The sequence below is a fragment of the Anabas testudineus genome, chromosome 9, assembly GCF_900324465.2.
Source record: "Anabas testudineus chromosome 9, fAnaTes1.2, whole genome shotgun sequence".
Lineage (NCBI taxonomy): Eukaryota > Metazoa > Chordata > Actinopteri > Anabantiformes > Anabantidae > Anabas > Anabas testudineus.
The window spans coordinates 18,093,576-18,119,916 of NC_046618.1; the positions used below are offsets into that span (position 1 = coordinate 18,093,576).

Below are 26,341 nucleotides of genomic sequence, written 5' to 3' on the forward strand. Positions count from 1 at the left end.
GATCAATGATCAAACAGCCAGCCAGGCACAGCCCCCATGCACCCACTTCACCCACTTTATTTCAGGAAGCCTGATAATAGAGACAAAAAGTCTGGCTAACAATTACTTCCCTACACCATGACCCAATCACCCTTTTAATCTCTGGTGGTGGCCTCACCTACTGTTGTCACTGACAGTTCCACCAATCACTAATCACAACATCTCCATTAATTCATTTTAGAAATGAAAGGCTAAACTGGACCTGTACTCACAAAAGTACCAGTGATATTGATCAATATAATAAAATACTGTGCAAAATCCAATACTTATATGTCACAGTTTAGATCTAATTAGCCAGAGATAAATGAAAACATGCATGTAAAGTTACATCCTTTCCCTCAGTGAGTCCATTAATTATAAGATGAGGTAAAACCATAAAATCACACCTGTCAAACAGCAATCCCTTTAATCTTTTTTGCTGTGCAAGTGTTTCCTGATTTCAGAAGGGGCACAAAGGCATTGGTCAAATGAGACCACTTTCATGGAAAGATTAATTGGTTGGTTGTGCGTTTTCCATCATTGTGTGAGTTACATTCCTGTAGATCACAGGAGAACAGAAACTGGCTGCGGAGAAACCTATTCAGCTGTGGGGTTGGTGATGTTTTCCCTTCAGAAAACAGGCTTTCAAATGAGTTATAGGCTTTCGTATGCTGGATTATGTTCAGCATTTTTAGAGGTAAAAACATGCATATTTTTACTGGGGCTTTAAAAGTGAGGAAAGAGAAAGGATGAATTACACACAGCTTGCCAGACCGTTAAGGAATTACCCAGTTGGTGCATCTATTACATAAAGCATACGCTAAGAAAACAAGGTATGGAATTGTTCAATTTGTCACTAGAGCTATATGTGTCTGACAGAAACTTCTCAGAGTCAAGCAACTGTTGCAGTCACTGCAATGAAAGGGGTTGTGTCAAGTTCAGGGTTATTATGACTGGGCAAATGAATGAATGAAAAAATGAGCAGGAAAAGAGAGAGGGAGTAAAGAGAAGGACAGAGATAAAATTATGTGTAGCACAATGCAAAATTGGTATTAATTACAAAATAGCATCCAATAAAACACAAACGAAGATGAAAATAAAGAGTTAAATCTAAGACGACTGGCTAACTAAGTTGATCTATGCAGTGCAGATGCAAAGTCTCACTTTACCACTCATCAGATGGCATTTCAGGATATGTGTAATGCTTTTGTTCACTGTCTATCACCCCCTCTCCGTGTGTGTAAGTGTGTCTCTGTGACACATACACAGTGTGTAAGAGGTACAACGCAGACTATAGATGGAGACAAAAAAGGCGATAAATACTGGTAACAGCAGCCCACATAATGGAATTAGAACTTCATGTTTTAGAATAATCCCAAAAGCATGCAGCCATTCAAAAACTTCAAGCACTTTTCAAACTATTTTATAATGGGATGTGCGTGTTCCTGTGAGTGTGTATGACCATCAACTCAGCCTTAAAGATGTTTATATAATGTCCAGTTATACTAAGTCTAGCCTGAGTGCTGGACCCTTAAAAGTTATCATAATGATAAGTTATGAGTATAACGTGTGCTCTGAAAACCTGAAAGTTTGTGGGCAAGTAGAGTGGTTAACAGCAGAACTTACTCTGAGAAGCATTATCCTTCACATACTTGATGAGATTCATTTATGCAGGTCTTTATAGCTATTAAACTAGCTTATAAACAGCAACCAAGAAAAAATAAATCAATCATTCTTATGAGAAAAATGATTTTCTCTAGGATCAGCTGAAGCCAGAAAACATGGCACATATGAGACAAACAATGTCTGCGTCAATGTGCTCAAATGTGTCTAAGTGTATTTGTGTGTCTGCCTGTCTGTTTCTGTCAAAACATGGCAAATTGATGATTAATGATTGTTTCCATGCTGGTTGGTGAGGAGGTGAAAATCTGTCAGTGTCTCCATTCTGCTTCTTGGTACAGTTGTCTAGATTTTCCGGAAATTGAGACAAGAGTTGGAACAATGTGTAAAAACACAAAATAACAATTAACGTCAACCTTCTGTAATTCACTGCTGGGGTACAGAAAATGTCCCACAAGTGTATGACGCATTTGAGTGGCTGCTGGTCTGTGTGGTATAACTCTGTCACAGTGCAAAAGCAAAATGAGGTTTAGCTTTAGTACACTGAAAACAGATGTTGTGCAGTTTTTACCAGGCATTGTTTCTTCACTGTGGACTAAAGCATAAAGGATCTGATTCGTGAATGAACTGACTTGAGTTTGATTGTCTGTGTGAGTGAGAAAGTGGGATTGAGAGTGTGAAAGAGACAGGAAAGATAAAAAAAAAAGTGTGTTTAGTCATCTGGGACTTTGACCGCAATGTTTCAGTGCTTCTGTCCCCAGCTTCAGAGGACAGCCATCATCGTGGATCTCAAGGTTAGATCTTTCAGCCTCCCCATTTTTCCTCAATATTCTCTCCCCACTTCAACATAAAACAGCTCTACCCTGTTGAACCCCCTTTTCTTTCTCCCTTCCTGTGTGTCACTCCGGGGCTCCATTGTTTTCTCCACTCTTTATGCTGTGCATCAGTTTTATTCTGTCTTCTATCTCTTCCTTAGATAACAAGCACCAATAGAATCAAAAGAACTCTGCCTCCGTCCACATCACATTGACAGCTTTTTCTAAAACAAGAGCTCTCGTGGATGCAGTCCATTAGGCCCAGCCATCCAAACAGACCTGCTTTGTTGAGGTGTTATATCAACAGGGTGACCTCCCCTCCACTCATTCCCAGCTTCCTTGGGCCCCCAAAGGCAGGAGATTGATGTCAACAAGGAATTTTGTCCCACATTTCCTTCTACCTTTTCCAGACCCACCCTAGTCCTGAAAAACACTTCACCAGCACAGAGGCTTTAACAGGCCCGCTGAGCTGCATAACCCCATCGCCACCTACGCTCACCCCTTGCTCTAGCAATGCCAGAAACACTTCAAGTCACTAATGTGACACAGTAAACAAGGAGTGCCCCAGAAAACAGCACTAGCAAATGCAAGTATGCGTGGGTTTAAAGGAAATGAGCCACCTTGTTCTGTCAACAGAGTGGTTGCTGTGAGAAGAAGGCCAACATGGAGACGTCATATGTGTATAGTGTCATCGCCAGAATAGCTGCCAGTAGACTTCAGACCGACTAAATTTGGGCTCGTTTCATGGGTGGTGCCAGTCAAACATACGCAAGATGCAAGAAACCTGCAGCTGCTGTCTTGGGAGATTTACAGAGTTCAGATGAAAACGCGTTACAGGAGTCAGGGGTCGACAGCAAGACGTTTGCAAAATCCAACATATGTTCCTATAAAACTACATAACAATACATAATTTCATTCATCTGTGGGACTAATTTAATTTTGTAATCTAGATCAGGTACAGGCCTTCAATGACATACACACTATACTGTTTCCTCAAAGACTTACATCAGTGGTTGAAACCAGACCATACCATATCCAGTAATGATTGTCCAAAGCAACATTTTCTATCCTATTTACTTATAGAAGCCTTTCAAATTTTATATGTTACATGTATTACAATTGGAATGAGAAAAATTAAGATGTAAATATGATATACCTCAGAATATTTCTCTTAAAAAATGGAAAGAATTGACATTTTTATAAAACAAAATAGCTTAAAATAGCTATAGATTACATTTTAAGAAAGATTTAATTTCTACATCATAACATGTTAATTACATTCCCATGATAAAGCTGTATATGTGTATGTATATTTTTTGGGGTTTTTTTTTTTATTTTATCATAATTTTATACATGTTTAGTTCCACAAATGTTAATTTTGCAAAGACCACCTCTCATATACTATTTTTTTTTTTAAATAGAGTGTTGTATGGTGTAAACATAAATGTGGTTTGTACAAATGTCTGTGTGTGTAACTTAAAGGGGGTGGGTAAATAAATGATATATATAAATAAACTAAATAAACTAAAATTAATAAGTGGTTCTTACCATTACGTTTGTGTGTCTAAAAATTCTTAAAATGTTGCTTGCAAAACTTATTCTGTGGATGAGTTTTAGAAAGTTTGTAATTACATTTTGGTTCATAGGGATTTATCTTGTAATGTTATAAGATGAAAAAAGTATATGAGCTAAAAGACATCTTAGTGAAAGTGTCACATTTATTTACATTACACAACATTTAATCTCAGGACAACTAAATAAATACAATTTCGTACACATATCTTGGGGAAAAAATGGGCATAAAGACAGAGCCCAATGTTACATGGTCCCCATGAAACCACAGTTCCAGGTGAAAGGTACTTGAGTCAGGGGATCAGAAGGGGGAAGACCTGAAGCATTATATCCATGCATCACACATTGTATATACAAAACCTTATGCATGACTTCTTGTTTTAATTTTGAGTGACCTGTCTAATAAACATTTAGACATGCTTAAATCCTTTAAACATTTCAAGGGGATTACTATGTATGTAACAAACTCTTCCAGAGCAAACTGTGACATTGATTAAAGATTATTATCAAAAAAAAAAAAAAAGTACACTACTGTTCAGAAGTTTGGGAGAGGAGTAGGAGGCTCCAGTGCACAACAGTGAACAAGAAAAAATAGAACAATAGAGTCTATAGTTTAATAAACACACTCTATAGGTCCTCAATTTGCAGCTTCATTAAAGAGTGCCTGCAAAAGTCAAGTCTCAATTTCAACAGTGAAGAAACAACTCTGATCTTGGCAGAAAAGGAAAAGATTAAGATTAAGATGGGCAAAAGAAAACAGACATATTCAATTCCTGGTTCCCCCCTGACTCCTGGTCAGGTCATCACACTTGGTGCCTAAAATGCAACAGCCTGTCCAAAAATTTCCCCAAGCGGATTAATGGAGTATCAATTATTATTATTAAAATGGGGGACATTTTCTGTGTTGTATTAAATAACAAATCAGAACACTAAAGACCATTGGGCTCTGATGATTTTCGAAACACAGACGACCCACATGTACATTCTGTGCTGTTCCTAAATGCTCTGCAGCATCAGAGCTGCTAACAGACAACCACTGCTACATCTTTTATATAGGCACAGTGTGACTTTCTTAACATAAAGCTTGCTCAGGAATATCTGGTTCAGTATGTCTACATGACTAATATGTTAAACATAAAAACAATTATGTGGAATTATGTCTGGATCTACTGGCTTGGGGAATTATATAACTGGATTTTCTTTCCATATAACCATAAATTAATAGCTACCACTATTCACCTTTTCACAGTCTTAAACCCTTAACATGGTGATGACCCAGTGAACAGCGCACAGCTTCTATGAGTGTCAGTAAAGTAGTTCCACTGGCCCAAAACATCTCAAAGTAATGTGCACTGACCCTGGGAAGGACTTGTATACTTAGGAAAAAGATAATGGAAATTCTAATGAATAATGGAAAGATACATTACATACTGGGTATATATGTTGACTTATACAAGACCCCTGAAAGATACATGTGTATGTAAGATTATTTGGATCCTGGAGAAAATGACAAGACTGTATTACTTATGTAGACACTTTTACAGTATGTTCGAGGGAGCTACAATAAGAAAGATATTAACTAGGTTAGCCCTTCTATAATTTGACTTAAAGGCAAGTGTCTGGAAAAAGAAAAAACCTTCAACTATGCTACTGAGTCAACTTTTATGACTACAGCACTGTAACCATACAAGATCTAACCCTTCAGGAATATCAGCTAAACCAGCAATGTAGCAAACTCAATCAGAGAAGTAATTTGCAGTGCAAGCACAGATATATAGATATATTTCAGATTTGGATTTACATTTAGTTATTTGGCAGATGCTTTTATCCAAAGCAAGTGAGGTACAAAGGTGGATAGGCCGGTCAGATATCCTAAAAAGTTATATGGTATGTTGAGATGCTTCTAGCAACCATGGTGCCGAGGATGAAAGGTAAAAATAAGAAGTGACATATCCTTAATTGCGCTTTTATCGTCAGTTGAAGAGACACACTAGGACAGTGCAATTGTAGGTCGTCACCTGAGTTTGACATATATCTTAGTACTTTTAGTATAACTTTCATTTAATACTAAGCAACCTGGCTCTTCAGGAGAGCATTTGTGACAACCTTTATCAATAAATAATGTGAACACAAAAATACTCCCAAACTTCCAGAAGACATGTAGTACAGGGGCCCAATGTGTAGTGTAGTAACCAAATACATTAAGACAGATTGCTATCTGTGCTATATAGTGCTACTGGAAAAAGTATGTAAACCTGTCAGGGTTTAGCATACCTGGAGAGTTGTTAAGAAAATTAGTTTGGAGGTGTGGACTAGAGCTAGTTTGACGGACAAAAAAAACCCAAAAACACTTTAATTCCAAGGGTTCACATATTCTTTCCACTAGCACAATGATGATTTTATGGTTGTTTTCAAGAGATAAAAGAGATTTATAGAGATATATAGATATAAAAGATCACAATTTATTTTGTTAATGTTTTAAGCACATTATATTTGTTAATACTGTTGACTTAGATGGATATCAGATCATATACAAACTTGACATTTATGACTAATTAATGGTGAAAACCAATTTGGATTTTAAAAGGTTCACATACTTTTTCTTGTCACTGTTGCTTTTTTATTAGAGAATAGAAAATAAACTCCAGGTGAATATTACAGTGGTTGGTTTACATATTAGGGGTTTGCACTTTTGCACTCATACTATTACCACAGTTTTATCTATTTTATTTGTTTTTCTATTTTTGACTGTCAGTGATGACAACAAGCAAGCTATTACTTTGTTTGTGACATATAGTACAGAAGCAAAGAACAATGTGTACAGGAAGAGATTAAATCAAAAACTTATTTCATTGTTTGTCTAAAATTCTGTTTCATCTTATCAAAGGCTACTCATGAGTCACTGAACACTAAGTGCCTTCAGTGACACAGCCATGAGTCAGATGATAATATGCACAAACAAGCATGATAACACTCATAATGACCATGTGACTGCAAGCATACAAAGGTATTACAAAGAATACAGACACAATTAAAAAACTATGATAATTAAGAGTATTTCTTTTAGAAGTTGAAGGCTACCAGTATGGCCCTAGAGACCCTGTAAAATGTCTTTATTAATCAATCTGTCAGTGAAATTTAATTGTGGTATACAATAAGCCACCACTGACAATACATTTAGAAACCCTTCAAAAGCCTGTCATAAGTAGATGAAATAGTATGTATGATCGTGGATGATATCCTTTTTTTTTTTTTAAATGTAGAACAATCTGATATCACCTCTATCACAAGTGCAAATGAGAAATTATTAATTGTGTGTTTAAGGTACACACATTTACAGCAGACATAGTTTGACAGCACACCCAAATAAATGTGGGCAGTGTGGGCAAAATATACTTTGCTCATAGAAGTATACACAGTATTCAAACAACTGAAAAGGTACAGTAATAACAGCTTTCTTTACTATCCTGATTAACTCAGTCACTCGTTATGAACTGAAGTTGCCTTTAGGCAACATCTATCTCATCCCTCCGTCCACATTAGCCACTCTCACGTGTCATCAGTGTTTGCTAACAGTTCAAAAACTCAATACTTCCAGAGACTGATGCCTGATGACAGATCAAATATGTCAGAGGACACATCACGCCAAGACCGGTGGGAAAGAGTGGGCAGCTCACAGACTGGATTAATTGGCTATGTTATGAGGGCCAACAAAGACACCAGTGTTGTTGAACTTCAAGCAAGCAGATGCCATTTGAAATATCAACGATTAGATAAGATAAGATTACTGGGTTTCTGTGACTGTAGCATCATGTGCTCACATACAAACACACTAATTAGTTAAACTGCTCCTGGAAGTGTCATAGGTTTGCCTCAAATGCATTTAAAGACCTTTTAAAAACATTTTTCACATTTCACTTCGTATTACTAAAGAGCAGCAACACTGGTATCTTGGCTGCAGGAAATGCAGATTGTCCACTGCAGGCATCCATGCTTCAGAAATATTGAATGTGCTTCTCCAGGTGATGCATGTATGCCTATATTTCTGTGTGAGTGAGTGATTCTGTGAAGGTGCAGAAAAGTGCCATTCCAGGTTTTTTTTAAATATGCGTGAAAGTGGTACAGGGAATCCTAGACATAACATCATTCTCCAAGAGACTCCTACTGTGAGGGAGGTACAGTAGTACTACATAGCTTCAAAGAAAAAAAGAGAATTGCGAGAGAGAGATAGTAGTAATACAGTGATAGAGATAAAGATGTACAGGTGCAACAGACAGACTACACTTAGTCGCGCGGTATTTTATTCATGCCTCTAAAAGCAGTGATTAATTGTGTCCTGAGGGGAGGTGATGACTTACTTCTCCATGACTACTAGATGACTTTTGTACCATCTTCTAACTGTTATAGACCTGCTGCTGTAAGTGTTAGTCAAATAAAAGTTGAACTAAATATCTGCACATGGTGTCAGGCTGGAGTGAATGAGAAAATTTACTTAATAAACTACATGGCATGATAAGATACACAATCATATTCATTTGAGATCTCTAGTAAGGGTTAAAAAAAAGCAGTAGAAGTATTTCCTCGCTCAGTGAAGAAACACAGGGCATGACATATGTTTTACAAAAAGTGTGCTGAAAATAGAAAACTGATGCAAGTATTGTAGCTCTTCCATTTGTGAACACCAGATAGTTTACCAGAAGTACTTGGACTAAAGCATTTAAAAGAACAGGCAATGCTGAAGTATCATTTGCAATTTGAACAACTTTGCAAACTTGCTCATAGCAATTAATGACAAATTCATACATTTTAGTGGCCAAAGGAGATTTTGCAAGAACACTTGCACAAAGATCATGTCCAGGTATCTTATTAATATTCCCAAACCAACTTAACTAACCTTAACCTTTCAGCTTGGAGAAGCAATGACTGCAAAGCACCTTCCAGTTTAACCTCTTTATCGGGTTTGGGTTGAGAAGGTGAGACAAAACAAAAAGAAGTGCATTTCTGGCATTTGCACCCATCATCTTATTCTTCCTGTAGTAAAGTAGAAAAAACTGGTCCTCTGTTCCATAAATGAGGCTGACATTTGCTTTAATCACTGTATCTATTGTTCAATATGTGTTGACATCAAATTCCAACACCTTGGCTTAAGATTTCCCAGGAGAATGAGCACTTATAGACATGTCAAACATGAAAACCAACAAACAACATTGAAAGCCTTTTGTCTTACAACTTTCCACAAAAAGTATTTCTGTTGAGTTCATACATTTCTGAAATGTTCCTCCCACACTGCTCAGTACTATCAGCATTACTTGCCAGTGTGCGGGGTCAAGAGGAGTACTCCCCTGCTGAGAAGACCCTACTCCTCCTTCTTGAGTCATCGAACAGTATGCCAAAACCTTGCAGAAGCCAACTAAAAGTCTGCCTTCATAAACTCCACAAACTACTGCAACAACAGAAGCTGACATTTGTGTGCTGATACAGAATTTCCTTGAGAAAATCAAGCCTGACAAGCTTCTGTCTTCGGCCCAATAAGGTCCTTTAAACGTTCATGTCCTCCAGCCTCTCTTCCTGAGAACCCCTGGAGAAATTTTTTTGCTAATGGACTTCATCCAGACATTTCTAGTTCACACTGACTGTACATTTGTTTTTAGTATCTTTTGCCAAAGTGCCAGTCTTTACCACTATGATCAGTCAGTACCAGTCCGAACATGGTGTTCATTATGGGTAGTCTATAAATTCGGCATCATTTTTCAATCAATCATTCTTTGCTGCTCTTTTTTTTTTTTTCCACACAGTGGATCTTGAAACTGGTGAAATTGGTGCAGCTCTTGCTTGAACCCACCCAGAAACAAAAACATCATCTACTCAAACTAGATTGAATAAATTAACAAAAAAAACTGTAAACAGGTAAAGTTACTTGGTTTGGCGTCCGTGCAGCGGGCTTGTCCTGGTGGTTGGCAAGAATCAGGAAAGGCAGTGTGCAGAGCTGCGGGTGCTGCAGGGCTGAGTGGAGCTCGTTACGTGCTGCCTCAAGGTCCTCATCTGATGATGCACTGTCCAACACGAAGACTACACCCTGCGACCCCTGATAGTAACGACTCCAATATTTCTTGATGTTGTCTGCTCCTGTAGAAAGATTAAGGATGTTAGTAAATGTTTTTGGCAGAGGCCATTATCATACCTGATGCTATTCATATTAGCCATAAAATTTATCTTGCAATTGTTAACTTTGTTAATACACACTTATACTTACACTTACACACTAATAATTACAAACTACAGTTATGTCATTCCTTTAACAAAGTTTTTATAATTTTTTTTGTAAAAGATTTGCAGTATGAAGTTCAAATTGCCTCTTATTTTAAAATTTTTACTGACACAAGAATAATCTTCAAAGTTCTTGAAGTAAATGTCAAATTCACATCAAGAGAAACTGCTCAGGGTCTGTCCAAATCCAGCCTGCCACAAGGGACTGGTAGAACAAAGCCCAAATCAGTGCCTTGACCATAACCTTAAAGTAAATTTTCACCAGATGCGAAACATTATCATTTTAGTAGAAGACCAACCACACCTCTGAGAAAAAAATCTGTTATGTACTAGAGCTGCAACAAAAACTCTGACTTAATGTCTTGACTGGACACATTCAGCACTCAACAACCTTTGTGACCTAGCAGTAAACATTTATGACAGATTCTCATTATATTACTATTCAGTTGATGAAAAAAAAAAAAAAACTCTGTTATTCTTAAGGTCAGGAATGACTGATGACAGCTGCTGCTGTTCCCCTTTCTTCATTGATGCTGACAAAATCCACACCACAAACCATAATAAGCTGGTCATATCCTCCATGTTACTCATGCTCCTTCAGCATTTGCAACACCTTGCTCTTTTCTTATGTTCACTGTAATCCATCCATCCACTGAACACATTTTGACCACAGCTGCTGATCTATGTTAATGACCCAACAGGAGGCGAGTTGTGAAAACCACAGATAGATTTAAGGTGAAGTGTCATTTTCAACACAATTATCTTTCACAGCATAGGAACAAACAAAGAAAAAGTCACAATAATCTTATAGGTTAGTTTTTTTTGCACTGTATAATCAGTGTTCTTTCTCAACACACTGCTTTCCTATCTTAAATACACCAGAGTAGGATTTTGCAATTTCAGATTTCTATTTCTGTTCTGCTTTGATTACAATTTATTAAGCTATTAGAATTATGTCCTTTTCGCAACATGTTTTTCATTATATCATTCTGAATGTTTGTTTTATTTGGTCAACAAATTTGCCGGAACTGCATAGAGACAATTATCAAGGGTCATATCACTTTGCATACGCAAGTACATGCTCTTGCTTTTAGAGGATGTACTCTCTCTGGTTAAAATTATCCTCCTCCGACTGGTGAGGTTACTTCCTTTGCAATCCTGTGAACTGTTGTTTTGTTATTGTTGCTCATAGTAAGGTAACTGCCAAGAAGTGACGAACTGTGAGGCTGGCAAATGTTTAAACATCACGAAGTGCTTTCAGTGACATTTACCTCCCTTCCTGTATGCTCTCCCTCCCTTCCTTCTTTCCTCCCCCACTCTTTCTACTCACACCTCTCACTAGAGTGGAAGCCTATCAGACAAAGTGCCACTTGAGAGATTGACTAGGAAGTTTCTCTTATCTTTGCCTGGAAATGGTGGAATGTATCATGTCTCGTTGGATCTCGTTGGCAGCTTCTGCCACCTATTGGTCTGATAGGAGGATTTCCGAAGATGACGTCATGATTCTTGGGGGATGCAGGCAGCCCTATCATTAATCAAATAAGTGCACCATGAGTAAGCCCTCATTCCTCTGCTTAGTTTTATCTCTTCCTTTAATACTTTGTTTAAATCATCTGTACATAGCTTGTAATTATACATAACATGTTTTATTCTTTCAGATTCCAATGAGATATAATTTGCCACAAGTTAACAGCATAGCATGAGGAAGTAATTTATCTTACTGACCCATCAAATATTTTTACTTATGGCTGTTATTTCAATTCTATCAATGTAATAATGAAGGGCTCTTGTATAATCAATTACCTAGCCAAGTTATATGTGAACAAACACTTTTCTGTTCTTTTTTATTATGTTTCGTTATATGTTTAACTGTTGGTTTAATGTGAAGGTAAAAGAAACAATGAGTTACAGTCAGCACAAAAAAATCAAAACATAACTAGAACTTGGCTCAACAGTTGTCTACTGAGGCTACCCTTGGCAATGTAACTGGTATCTGTTTCTTTTAATATATTTGTTGAGAAAACTGAAAATGTGGTGTAAAATGATAGAAACTAGCAAAGTTTCTGCAGAAGACATGATACCCATAATACAAGGAGAGGAGAGAAAAACAGACACGCATTGGTTACATAATCACGAGTGGCAACAACATTTCAGTGATCAGGTTACTTCTTTTTCTTGAGTAAAGTGTGACTAACTTAGAGGCAAGTGCCAGTAAAACATAAGAAAGCAATTACACAAGAAAAATAAAAGCAGATAGTCTTCTGCTTGAATTCAGATTGTCTTTGATAGCTTGTATTCTTGAATGCATCTGCAAATTCAAACAACTCATTTCAAAAGTGAGCCCACATAGATGAAACCCATGGTCTAATTAAGGCCACTGCTGCCACAGCTTGCACTGTTTACTGTTGGGTATTGTTCCAGGTAGAGTTTCAGATTCACAGTCAGCTTCAGCAACACTTTCACATACCTGCCTCCTATGGTTCATACTCTTACAAATAACTGCAAATCTTGCAAACTTGCAAATCAAGTCTTTTTTCACTTTTCTTTGAAGTCTCCCTCACGAAAGCAGACAGTGTTTTTTCTCTCTGAACAGCTACAATACAATGGGGGGGGGGGGACCACAATAATGTGTGCTCTAGTAATAAAGTTTGCTTACTTCATTGAGGGGGGGGGGACCACAATAATGTGTGCTCTAGTAATAAAGTGTGCTTACTTCATTGAGGAATGAGCTTGAACAGGAAATGGAGTGAGGTGGAAAACACTTCAGCTGTTGATACACCCATCGACCTGTGGTCTCAGCAGTGTCTGTTTTAAGTAAATAGTTCCTGTATGAGGCCTAGTCCAAAACACAAATCAATTACTCCCATTTATGCACACAATTGAGAAAGTGGTTTCCAGAAAAGTGTTGTTACTGAATGTGTGCCTTGCTACTTTAGACCCCTCCTCTCCATTGCCTAAATTCATTGGCACAGCTGTTTATAGTGAAAACCTGATGTGCTTATACAAACAAAAATGCCAAGTTTACAAGACATGTCTTCCCTGTTCTTGCACATTTGACCTAGTCAAATCTGCCATCATATAGGATAATGTCGTTGAATGAAGTCTCAAATGAAGATAAGTTAAAATTGCTGTCATCAGAACTTCAAATCTATAAGTCAGAACTGTCTGCAACTGTCAACATCTGCTCTAACCCAAAGGACAATGTAAAACCTTTGGAGAGAGCTTATCCTATATAAGAAAATGTTCCCCTGTCATGCAATGTAACACACACTGTGGTCCTATTTGACAGTAATAAGAACCACATTGTGTCTGCAGTGACTACATTTTAGTGGTTTTGCTCTTAGATGTGCTCACAGACTTTATTTGCCTGATGGCAGTCATAGGCAACTGGCAAATGCTCTGTGACATTATTGCATCTCGCTTGCCTCCCATCATGTTGTCTCTGTGTGTCCACAATAGATTAACATTAAGTGATAAGATGGACTCTTGTTATGCAGAAGATGCTTATTGCCAACTAAAGAATGCATCTCTATAAACTGTCTGATTTCCAGTGTAGTGGAATATAGAGAAGCACTAGAAAATACTTTCAAACCAGAGCCACTTAATGTGCAAGTTTCTGCTGCTTTACTTCACATCAAAAGCATCAACTCTTAACCACAGCCCCAACACTAAAGAACAACACAGAGTGGTGATTATTAGAACCACTTCTTCATCAGCTGTCATGGTGTGGCGTGAATGCACACTGTGAAATGGCCCGTCTAGACTTGACGTCATGTCACTGTCCACACACACACACACACACACACACACACACACACACACACACACACACACACACTCTCTCTCTATCTCACTACACATACACACACTTAATAGATTCCTCCCTGTGTCCCCTGAGGTGCCCTTCCCACCTAATCCCCATACCTGGCACCAGCTGGGTAGCAAATGCTTGCTGAACTAAAGATCGCCCAATGCAAAATTCCCAATGCCAACTAAATGAAAAGAATTTCGTAAATGTTATTCAGATGAGTACAAAGCATTTATATTTTACAATCCTGCAGTTCTTCTGTAGTGTTACTGCCCACTGATTAAATAAATAGTTTCAATCTTTTCATTCTGGCCATCTTACAATCAAAATGCAAAATTCTCTCTGGGTATTTATTTAATTCCTGATTAAATTTTCAAGTGAGACCACACAGTGTGTCTTTTAGTGTGCACATCTGTTTGAATTTTATAAATAGTCTGCTGTTCAGCTGTGGAAATGAACTTATTTAAGCTTATTTCAGTAAGACTTTGGATATAATTATGTCACAGTTGTCTCTTTCCCTGTTTGAAATTGAAATAACAACTGTGAGGCATTGTGCTTTATCAAGGCCAGACAATGTGTTTAAATCAATAAGCAAGGAAAGCTTGACAGAAGATTGAAAGACAGGCAAGAGAGAGACAAAGACAGCCCTAATAGCATAATCCACAATGGTAAAGAGAAGAAGTAATGGGAGACAGAAAGAAAAGGAAGGAAACAGAGACAGAAACCAGAGCTGAAGATGAGAAAGAGAACAAATGAAAACAAGATGGCAGGGACCTCAATGACAAATGCATCAGTGAGACAAATGTACAGTGGCAAAAAAAGGATGTGAACTCTTTGAAATGTTGTAGTTTTCTGCATTAATTTCTCAAAAAACATGATCAAGAGTTTTAAGAAATATGATGTGTGTGATGACCAGTGTTGTGTGTTCTTTCCAAATAGTTCAATATAGTTTCGTAAATCCAAAAAACATTTTTCTAAACCGCTGTGGAGTGTCAATGTGCTCTTTCGCAAACTTCAGGCGTGCAGAAATGTGTTCTTATTACTAAGCAGCAACTTCCTTCGTTGTATCCTGCCTTAAAAACCCTGATGTTCAAAGTTTTACGTACTGTGGACTCATGAACACAGATGTTAGCCAGTTCCAAACCTTCCAACCTTAAAATCTATGACTGTCTCTCGGGGTTGTTTCTTTACCTAATTAATGAGTATTTGTTGTGCTCTTGGGGTCATTTTGACTGGCTGCCCACTTCTTGGTAGAGTGTCCACAGTCTCAAAGTGTCTCCATTTGTAGACTGTTTGCCTAATTTTAGACTGGTGAATATCTAAAGTCTTTGACATCACTTTGTGACCCTTCACAGCTCGATCATAGATCCTCTGACAGCTTCTTTTGGTCAAGGATGGCTCACATAAGCACATTCTTCTTGATCAAAGCAAATTCAAATGTTCAAGTGTTTTTTGGTCAGTCAAAGCAGCTCTACAAGGTTGTTCAATAATTTTTTTTGATGTTATTATTTTAGGCACATTATATTTGTTAATACTCTTGACAAAGATCAGATAACGTTTTTTGACAAATCAATGCACACACACACACACACAAAATTCCTAAAGGTTCACATACGTTTTCTTGCCACTGTATCGCTTGGCCTGAATCATTACAGGCATTATACATCAGGGTTACCTGCACATAAGAAGCCTGGCACTTACGGTTAAAAAGAAACACACTTCTTAACCTGCACTCAAGGTAAGGACAGTTAAAAATGCATTACCAGGCTTAGCAACAATCCATGTTACAGCTCTGAGTCAATCATAATTATACACGCTCATAGTCTGCAACATTTTAATGAGAGGAGAACTGGCTCCTAAGCCACTCAAGTGCTATGTGAGGGTCATTCCCAGTGCTTTGCTGTATGTAAGATTTCACTGCATGCTAAATATGCTCAACGTAACACTTTCTGTGGTGTGTTTATATTCAACATGGTCCACTTTTGTCTCTTGGATTAAATGGGTTGAGCAATCGCCATGCTTCTTTAGGGAAGCACAAAACAAGGCTAGAATAATAGCATATAAAAAGTGTTGAAGCTTGAGATCTTGTGAAGAAAGATTTCATGTATTTTAACTTCTACTTGCTTCAACAAAAAAAACAAAACAAATGCCAACAAATAATAATCACTTTTTTCACATTTCATACTGTAAAGGGAGAATCCCTCTTTCATATCTAATAGCATTTTGGGTAGAAGAGGAAGGAAATACTGTATATGGAAAGTGTTCACACTTCAAGCTCTTCAACAAGTGCTTCTTCTTTGCTTTAGTCAAGGCTGAGTGAAAAGAATAAACCACAAAGGTATTGTTTAAACAAGTTTTTTTGGGGTCAGGAATGCTCGTGTCTGTGCGTCACATCTTGTATCATTTTTCTGCATCGCTGATGCAGTGCAAAATAATATAAAACTGAACCAGGCATGTTTACTTGTTTTAAAACCATAGGGAAAAGAGGCGAAAAAAAGGAATATTGACAGAAATGGGAAGTGTTTAGTTACAAACAGTACAAAAAAGGGCTGCTTAATCAAAAAACTCTCTCTCAAAGGCTCTTTATGAAAAAAGTGACCAGTGGAACATTATGCAAGCGCAACAACTCTCCTGACTCCACATTTACGTCATTTCTATTTGGATCAAGAAGTGTACAGGTTCACTCAGCCAAACCCAAACAAAAGAGATGCATGTCAACATTTTACTTCACACAGAAACTTAAATCCAAGAGTAAGCTTCTCAAAAAAAATAGTCATAAGAGCCATCAACAGATCATCTCAACTTCCTATGCTCTGAGTACTACCAAAGAAAAAATAAGGCTCAGGGCAGTTAGGTCCAGGCAGGGGGGCAATAAGGAAAAAAGAACAGATTTCATAATCCTTTGCTGTGGTGGCAGCCAGCACTAACTTCTCTAAATCAAACGTGTCATCCATGGGACCCGTGTTTTTCCAACCACAATAATGTCCTAGCAGACTAGCTTTGACCCAATCCAGAAAAACCTCTTTTGAAAACCCCCTAATGCGCTCTGTCCAAATTTGGTAGCACCCTCGTTGGTGGTCTTAAGGAGCCTCTGTGCGAATGTGTTAGTGTGTGTTTCTGTGTCTCTGTGTGTGTATGGTTTTCATCTTCTCAGAAGGGTAGGTTGTGTGAGGCTTCAAAATAGGCACTGCACCTGTCATGCTCCTATAGCACGCAGAAAACATAAATTATTTTAACTTTCAACAAAACAATACATCTTCGTGTGTCACTAGGTTGCATGTAGCACTGATAGATCCCTCTCTTAAGGCTCCCTTTAAGGACTGGAGCCCTCCCTCTGCCTCTGGTCTGTTTACGTGTCTCCACCTCAAGATCTCTCATCTGTGCTTATTAAACAGCTTCTTCGAGTGCTGTACATTTCCAAGAATAACAGGGTGCAGATTGTACAGCCACTTCAGAAAACGTTAACATGTCTGACGTCTGTACACAAATGTCAGTCTGCAAAAGAAAGGTGTGATGCTACTAGAGGTAAAACAAACAACATCCTTGGTGTACACAGTTGTTGGTGTAAACACGTAATGTTGACACAAGAAATGCAATCATGAGTTTTATTACCTACATGTTTTAAAATCTTTGTATGATTTTGATTCATGACACTGAACAAAGATGTTGCTTTAATAAATAATTGATATTAAAAGAGAAACTGAGTTTCTAAGCTAGTAACATATTTAAAAATAATATGGGCTGATAAAATTATTCAATAAAACATGTAGAACAAATGTAGTCTAACATATGCTAAGCTGCCAAAAAACACAGCAGAGCAAAGCAACTTAACATTGACACTTCATGCAAATTTAAAATCCAAAATCACATTTGGATACCGGTGAAGTTAGTGTAGGGCCACAGCCAAAACTGTCTGAATTTATCTGAGTTTTCCAGGTAGAAAAAGGACATGCATTTCTTACCTCCAAGTTCTTTTACATTCAGGATGGCATTAGGAAATGGCACTGCTTTGATGCTGAAACCTGAGAGGAGAAAAATGAAAATCCATTGTAAAAACATGAAGAAACTGTGTGTATGGACGTGTGGACAGCACATGTTAGAAGTGATGACAGTCAACTTTGAGCAATGCTGGCTGGATTGCTTTTCAATAGTGAGAAGATGGTTTGAAATCTACTTTATCATTTAGTCTCCCCGGGATATTTAGTATACCTTTGTCAAACGACCAGCTGGTAAACACAAAGAACTGTCAACATATCCGTGTTGCAAATGAAAAGAAAAGAAAAGAAAAAAAAAAAAAAAACACGTTGTGTGGTCCTACTAATGAAAAACAAGAAAAGCTAAACAGAAAGATGTATTTTTTTTTTTTTTTTTAATTTAGGGATTAGTGGAGCACTGAACTAAAGTCTAATGTGCTACCACATATTATGTGGTTTGTTTCTGTGGTGACATACAGTGGGAAATGGTAAAGTAGAGAAAGAAAGAGATTTAATGTTACTCAAGTTATGCCAATTGTCTCAACAGGAATTCATATTCTGGTAACATTAAAAAACAGGAGGAGAGACAGACACTACCCATCATAATTTGCTTAACATATGAATTAACTGCTAAATGTGGGCTTTCAGCACATTACAACAGTGCAAAATCATGATCTTCCCTGTGTAGATGTTGGCAGAGGCAGACTGTGATGACAGCTAAATCTTATTTCAAAGAAATTCACAAAAATAATTTTCTGGTAAGGTGAGTAATCAACATGTTTTCTTCTATGAAGACCTTCTCTGCAGTAGGGGCAGACAGGTGTTCACTCCCATGACCCACCTCCTTCTACAGAGAAATACACAAAACAGTCAGAGGCAGACATTTGGAAATTATATTATATTTAGCTTCTAGTGGTGAAAGTGCACGGTGACTAAATCTAAAATGGGATTTCTGCAACAGCTCAAAGCTGACAAAGCCAGGGGAGGAAAAAGGAATGTCAGTGTCCTTGAGGGATTGCATTGTGTATATGGAAAGCAGAGTGTTGACTACCAAGAGAATGATGTACTAACCCTAAAGCCTGCTCTTCTGGACATACTTAACACCAGCCTCCCACTTGACTAGAAGAAAAAAGCTCAGCATTGGCTGGTGAGACAGCAGAGTGTTTCTGGCATGAGCGCTGGGACACTGAAAGACATGCTGAAGACATGCTTCCCCCTATTGGCAAGCTGTAATACCTGGATAGTATTATCTAAACGATTCCAATTCAGGCAACATGTTCGCAAAACACAAAAGCATCTGAGAAACTGGGAAATCTTGCACAAACACATCAGGAAGAAGTGTTTTTGTGTGGATGTTATATGCTTCTATTTAAGTATATACAATAACAAAAAAGAACTTCTTACATGGATTTATGTGTTTTGTGAACCTACCTGTTGTAGGAACGATGCCGTCGCTGCCCTCACTACAGAGACGAGAGAGCAGGCTCGTCTTCCCAGCACCTGTCAGACCAATGCACACCACATCATATTCTGGTCTTGGCGGCGGGGGTCCTTTACAGCACAATGCCCGGAAACACTAAAAAGATAGCAATCAAACAATTAACACATTGGAAAACAAACCAAATGCAATGAATACTCACAGATACGAATGTGTATATTGAAGTCTCTTATGGGCAAATACATTTATTTATGAGGCGGGAAATTGGGTTTGGATCTATGAAACACATTCTCAGTAGTGTTAGTAAGTTAAGAAGTAAAATGTTTTCTCCATAAAGCAAAAAAGAGGAATGACTAATCAGAGAAAATAAAGCCAATTATTACCTTAACTGATTCAATGTAATCATGTCATACACAGTGATTAGAAAAGGTAGGACTTTGTTGGATTTACCTAGTTTTCTGAATCTGAATCAAAAAATGTCATAAAATATGATCACAATGTGACACAATCTTCATCTAAGTCACATGTACAGACATAAACATAATGTGCGTATGCTAATACACATTTATAATCTTTTTGTGTCTTTGCTGAATATACCCATTAAACACTGAGCTAGTGGAAAAAGTGAAACCGTTTTATTTAATAATAGATGGAACTTATTTTGGTGGTCGTAACCTCATAAAAGCACTGCTAGTAGCTGCGGATCAGACCTGCATAATATTAGAAGCAATTTTGAACCACTATTTATCACAGACCTGCTTCAATTTACCCATATTCAAGGGAAAGTTATTAAGTTATTCCACATTATTTGACGTAATTCTGTTAAAATTTTGATGTTTAGGATCATTGGGGCTCATTCACAAAGTATTCATTAGGTTTATACAGACTGTGTCATAGATTCCGACATTCACCATTCAGAAGATCACTCAGAACTAATTTAAGAAAAACTGATGATATTAATGAATGAGGCCCATTGTCCTGATGAATTACCCAACATCTTCTGAAACTTTATCTACAGGACAGCAACACCAACTTTATCCTGCAATATAGTCATACATAGATGGGAAATCATTTTGCCCCCGATAACTAAGCTATCCAAGCCAAAAGGCAGAAAATCAGCCCTAGATGATGATTACTGCCGTAATTTAGTTTGAACGATGTTTTCATGTTGGAATATAGTGCCCTTTTTACATGCTACTGCTCAATTCAACCTTAATTATAATCAAATTATTAATTAAATGATCTCCATTTGTACAAAATTTGTACAAATAGTGATAACTGTAGACTGATTGATATCAAACCTCTATGAGATTACTGTGGTATCCTTTCCATCTTAAAACAAATCAATGATTCTTTATTGTAACACAGTTCTACTTTTCTGTCCTATTCACATCAGCATATGCTTATTCTTATTCATTGATTGGAATCCAGGTTTGATAACTTGAGCTTAATTAGTGTTTATTGATGTCAGCAGCCTAAGGGTTTTTTTTTTTTTAACACAGAGGCAGAATAATGTATTGAACATGGAAAAAAACACTAAAATAATTGGTGTGTCATTAGTTAAAACATTTGAATAGGTTTATAAATAAATAATGTAGATAAATCTCTGACCAAGACAAATATACATAAAGGCAGGGTTTTGGTATACTTCTTCTTGCCACTTTCCAAAGGCTTACATGAAAATAAAAGTGAAAGGACGAAAGCATGTTAGTTGCATGCATCTAAGAACTGCTGCATATTTTGTCTGCAGCATCTATGTCTGATTGGGCCCTTATGGTGGCCAGAGGCAGACCTGTCACTCCATGAATCATGGCCTGGGACCGAGGGCCTGCTGTGAGACTTTAAAGGGCAAATGCAGTGTGAACCGTGAATAAGATCTTTAAATGTCTGTGGAAAGATCAGTATCCAAAACTAAAAAGAGATCTCTTTTATTAGCAAGACAGGAACCAGTCTGGACAAGGCAGGGCTGGCACACACACTCTCTTCTATCTACTATATCACATTTCAGGTGGAAGAACATCAACACAACATTGCTTACTGCTCATGTCAAAGGATGACCCTGTTCAACAGATTGCTACTGTTCAATCAAAGACTCTGACAGGAGGGAAACATGCACAAGTGTGCATGAACTGCTGCACATCTGAGAGCACATTCCCCAGGTGTGCTTGGAGAAGCCAATGTATGTCAATGGAGGTAGCACATATAATCAAATGAGAGACAAAATGTCTATATAAATGCTGAAAGATTTTTTGTTCAAGATGAAAGAATTCATTTATTATAACTGAATGCAGCAAATGGGAAAAATACTTTCCTCCAAATAGCAGTGATTACTACAAGGTACAGCAATTCTTCAAACTGGATGGGAACAGGAGAGTAGCAAAGTGTGTTTTAGCCTCAATTCTTCCACAGACCCCCAGAGATAAGTGACCACCAGGGTCAGTTTTCAGAGCCGTGCCAAAACAGTGCTGCTGTTTGATGGAGATGTGGGGAATCCGCTTCAACAGAACCAGACGTCGGCAGAGCAACCCGACCCCCCCGACTCCTTGGTGAACCCACCAGTCTGCTCAAACAGGAAATATTCTCCTCTTCCAGAAAAATGGTAAGATCAAAAACACACGCGTGTCAAGATGGGGGAACATATGTAAAAACTTGGTTTGATGAGGTCATTCTATTCTCTTTCTTGGACTCTTCTCCTCTTGCCACCTCTAACCCTACACCTACTTTTCCTAAGGCTAAAGATTTCTGCAGAATGTAAAATTTTCCCTTTAGCTGTCAGCCCTCTAAGCTGATAGTTAATCTTTCAAAGGAAGAGAGAGGTTAAGATAAGGAGAAAGAGAGAAGCTAGGGTGGCTTTGAAGTTGCAAGTTCAATGATTGTTATTTATTCGTCCCCTTATGAAAAAGATCATATTACTAGACCAAGTATATATTGCAAAAAAAGGCAGCTAAAAGGTTGTTGCCTCATTGGCTATGTGGGAGCAGACAGACAGGACAGCTCCCACCACATACAGTGCAAGTTTCACAACAGTTACCAAAGGAGCATCCGGGGCCTGACCCTGGGGTCCTCATGTACACAGTAGCTCCTGTGAAAGAGAGACAGGAGCTCCCACCTCTGGCCCTGTTTGACAGCACAAGATTGACGAGGAGAGTTTGGTCAAAAGGCTCACAAGAGAAAAATAAATATGTCCAAAGGTCTTTGCTTACCTCAAGACACGCCCCTCCCCTGTCAACCACACACTCAGTGATCTGAGAGTCAGCATGCTGTGTCACTGAGACTGAGGGCTCAAATGAAAGTGTTCTATAATCACTACCTTCATAAATCTCCAAGGCATCCAGACAAACAGCTGAGATTAAACTGGAACTGAATTTAACATACACAGTCAACAGTTCCCCAAATGTAGTTGGAGTGATTTACAGTCACACAGCTAAGAAGTCACTGTCGTATTCTTATATGTACTGTCACATCATAGAACATGTCTATGGAGGATTATTAGCTTTATTTGTTTATTATGACTTACTGTATATTAAACCACTATGCAGCAATCTGTGGAGAAACAGAAGGTAAAATCTTTGCCAAAATGCTCCCCATTAAAACTCTGCCATTCATTGACGTTATTGATCAGCTACCTCTTATAGGATTGGACATGTTTTAATTGTACTTCCCTGAGAGACCTGTCGAGACATTACCTCACTGTTGTGAAAGCTGATTAGCTAGGCTTTATGTAAATGAAAAAAACTGTTGGCTATAAATATCATTAAAGACATACACTGCATTCTTTCAGATTAAATGTCTCCTTAGAAGATGCATGACAGCACAAAGAAAAAAAACTGCCCGCCAGCCTCCAATTTGAAAAAGATGTCAAAACATTTAATGTGTGACATATTTAACTAGGCCTCCTGGCAGCGGACCAGAGCTCAAGCATGCAAGAACAGAAGCTGAAGACACTACTGTTGGTCTACCAGTACCAATGACACATCAGGACAGCTCCATCCAACTTTATTCACCGACTTTAATAGCATTTAACCTCATGTAAATGATGGGGGCAGCCATTAAATAGGCACCAGTGGTATGGAAGGAAATAATTACCACAGTCATTCCCCAATGTTTCCCTTCAAACAACTCTCAGTCATACCACATGCAACAGCATGCAGCCTAACCAATACTGCCATCAAGCAAATCTTAATTTGCATACTATTAACAAAAGACATATACAAGGATTTTTAAACAGCACATACATGTATAAACATTAAGAAACGGAGGTCAGCCACTACAAACTGACTTCAACTATTCAGTTACAGTTTGGGGGGAAACTGTTCTGTCAATGACTCGTAACCTAATGTGTTGCAAATTCACCTGACGTAGTTGGACAGAACAGGAGCCAGCCTCATTTTAGAAAACCACTTTGTATTTTCAGAATACATAAATGTGGGTTAGAGGAAAGCCGCTTCTACCACAGTGACTAGTTCATGTTACACTCTCATACTTTCTGGCTACCATCAAGACACCACAGGACAGGAAAATGGGAGGCATGACAACATGTTCCAAATTGAAGCACCCCAACAAGCTCTCACTTTCTTTGGACTGGTTCTCTTTGCTTCAGTTGTGAAATACTGTAACTACTAAACATTTGTTGTCAGAGCATAAATGCAGCATATGGCCTGCCCTACTCTTGCAGGTTTTTTTGACGTTCAAGCAAGAATGCATGCTGCGTGAAGGTGCATCTTGATTTTCCGCTTAGGAACATAAAGAAATGTTTAGAGTAATGGCGCGAGTGCTGTCTAAGTGCTAAAACATCAGAACAGGTGTGCAGTCTCATCTATTAACACTGCTGGAATACTGAGGACAAGCACATAATTAATCCAATGCCTTGCCTAGAAAACGTTAGCAGTCCTTTGGGATCATTAGGATCATTACATAGTATTGTGTTTATCCAGATGTTTGGCTGACATTGTCCACACTTACCAAATACCACGCTTATTACAAACAGTTTCTGTAATAGATGGGTTTTGATACAATAACATTTTGCAGAAAAATGGTTAAAAGGTGTTAACAGTTAACTCAATGGAAGATTCAGCATTGAGTGAATTATTACAAACTTGCTTCCAAGAACACCAAATATGTCAAGCTGAATCACTGAGAAAAGCATTAGTTGTGATGAATAACACATATGAATTTTCCATTTGAACTGGAAGTGCAACAGCAAATAGCAATATGAAGTAGTTGAAAAAGTGTTGGAGGAACCAAACAGACCTGTTTTTACTTTTTAAAGTAAAAACATTTTTGAAAACATGATTTGATAATGATAGTGACTGACCTTTGTCATTTACAGCATTACTGCAAACAGAAAACTCTAACGGAAAGGCAAGTATGTAAAGCATACAAATTAGAGGGTTTCAGTGGAAATTATAGATCAGATAATTATCTTATTAGAGAATTATCCACACTGGAAGTTCACCAAAATTCCTGAAAAACTGTGAAAAAAATAATAATTACATTGGTTTATAGTGAGTACCCGTTGGCTTATTCACTGGAATCTGGCTTACATCTCCCCTAGGTTTTGCGTTAATCTTGAAGCTGGCTAAAAGAAATTTGTTCCCAGGATATGGATGTAGATGTGCTGGCTATCAACAGACAGTCTAATTGTTTACACTTTGCTAACTACAAGCCTCAGACACACAGACCACGCTCTCTTAAAATAAAAACACAGTGGGTCATGTCCTTGCTCAACACGCCTGTGGCACAGCACACTTCCTCTTAAAAGGTAGGTTACACATCAACTGATATGCTTGAACAGCTTGCACTCAGCCCAGCCATGGTGCTAATGAGTGCAATAATGCCTGTTAAAAACTGTGGTATCACATTTACCTCCAGGCATTTCCAATAGCAAAGCACACAAAAAAGCAAAGCATGACTTCCTCCTTGGCTGCTAATTTACACAAGCTGGGCATCTTGATTTCCTGACAACAGTGTAGCTAGCAAAGGAAAGACAAGAGGAGGAGGAGAAAAGGGAAAGGACATCCGAGACACGGGTCATAGTCACCGTAGACAGACACACACAGACTATGACGGGCAAGCAAGCCGTTTTTATTTTTCCAGACCAAGTGTCGGGACAACACTTGTGTGCATGGCTCACTCCTGACCTTTGGAAATGACAGTCCTTTATATGGGTGTCCCGACAGATATGTGTGTAATACACACCAGCCACATTCATAACACAGGCCTGCAAAGCAGAGGTGAGCGGAGTGCAGGAGTGGAGAAGGGCATGTAGGAAGGCAGTTGGTCAGTGATGGAAGGAAGGGTAGAGGGGAGCGGGGGAGGTCTGGGGGCAAAGGGGGGATGGAAGGGGCACATTCATTCATCCTCATTCATCTTCTCCCCCCTTCAGTTGTTGTTATTTGCAGCTTTGAAGCTAGATGGGGGGTGCACGGTGGGACACAGTGCAGTTCAGTACAGTGAGGGAAGGGGGTGTGTGGGGAGCACTGCATGCCATTCTTGTTAAGGGGTGAGAGAGACATGCTAGACACACAAGCCTGCTCACTGGACTCTTCCCATGCTTAGTTGTTACCGCGCCAACCGCTGACTGCTTCAGTCCTGGTTTCCCGCCACACATCACAAAACCACCCACAACCCTTTATTCTCCTTGATAACATAACACATATTTCAGACCGCAATGTTTGGTTGCTCAAGTTCGGATGTTTTGATCAAACCACACTTCACCATCCTTCTAACTGCCACCACTTGTCTCTCGTGGTAGCACGTTTTTCTCCCTGAGGGCACAGGCAAGATGATACCGGAGGCACAATGCTTGTCACTACAGGCATGATTGACT

The 26,341-nt window shown here is 38.4% G+C and overlaps 1 protein-coding gene across 1 annotated transcript in view; it reads right to left on the bottom strand.

The window, feature by feature from the left end:
- Window positions 1-26,341, bottom strand: part of arl15a (ADP-ribosylation factor-like 15a) — a 92,836-nt gene that overhangs the window by 35,571 nt on the left and 30,924 nt on the right. Inside the window, exons 2-4 of the mRNA XM_026343161.1 lie at window positions 19,506-19,650; window positions 18,063-18,122; window positions 9,943-10,151 (exon numbers count right to left, since the gene is read on the bottom strand). Of these exons, the coding sequence (XP_026198946.1) occupies window positions 9,943-10,151; window positions 18,063-18,122; window positions 19,506-19,650 (414 nt within the window). The remainder of the gene's footprint in view (window positions 1-9,942; window positions 10,152-18,062; window positions 18,123-19,505; window positions 19,651-26,341) is intronic.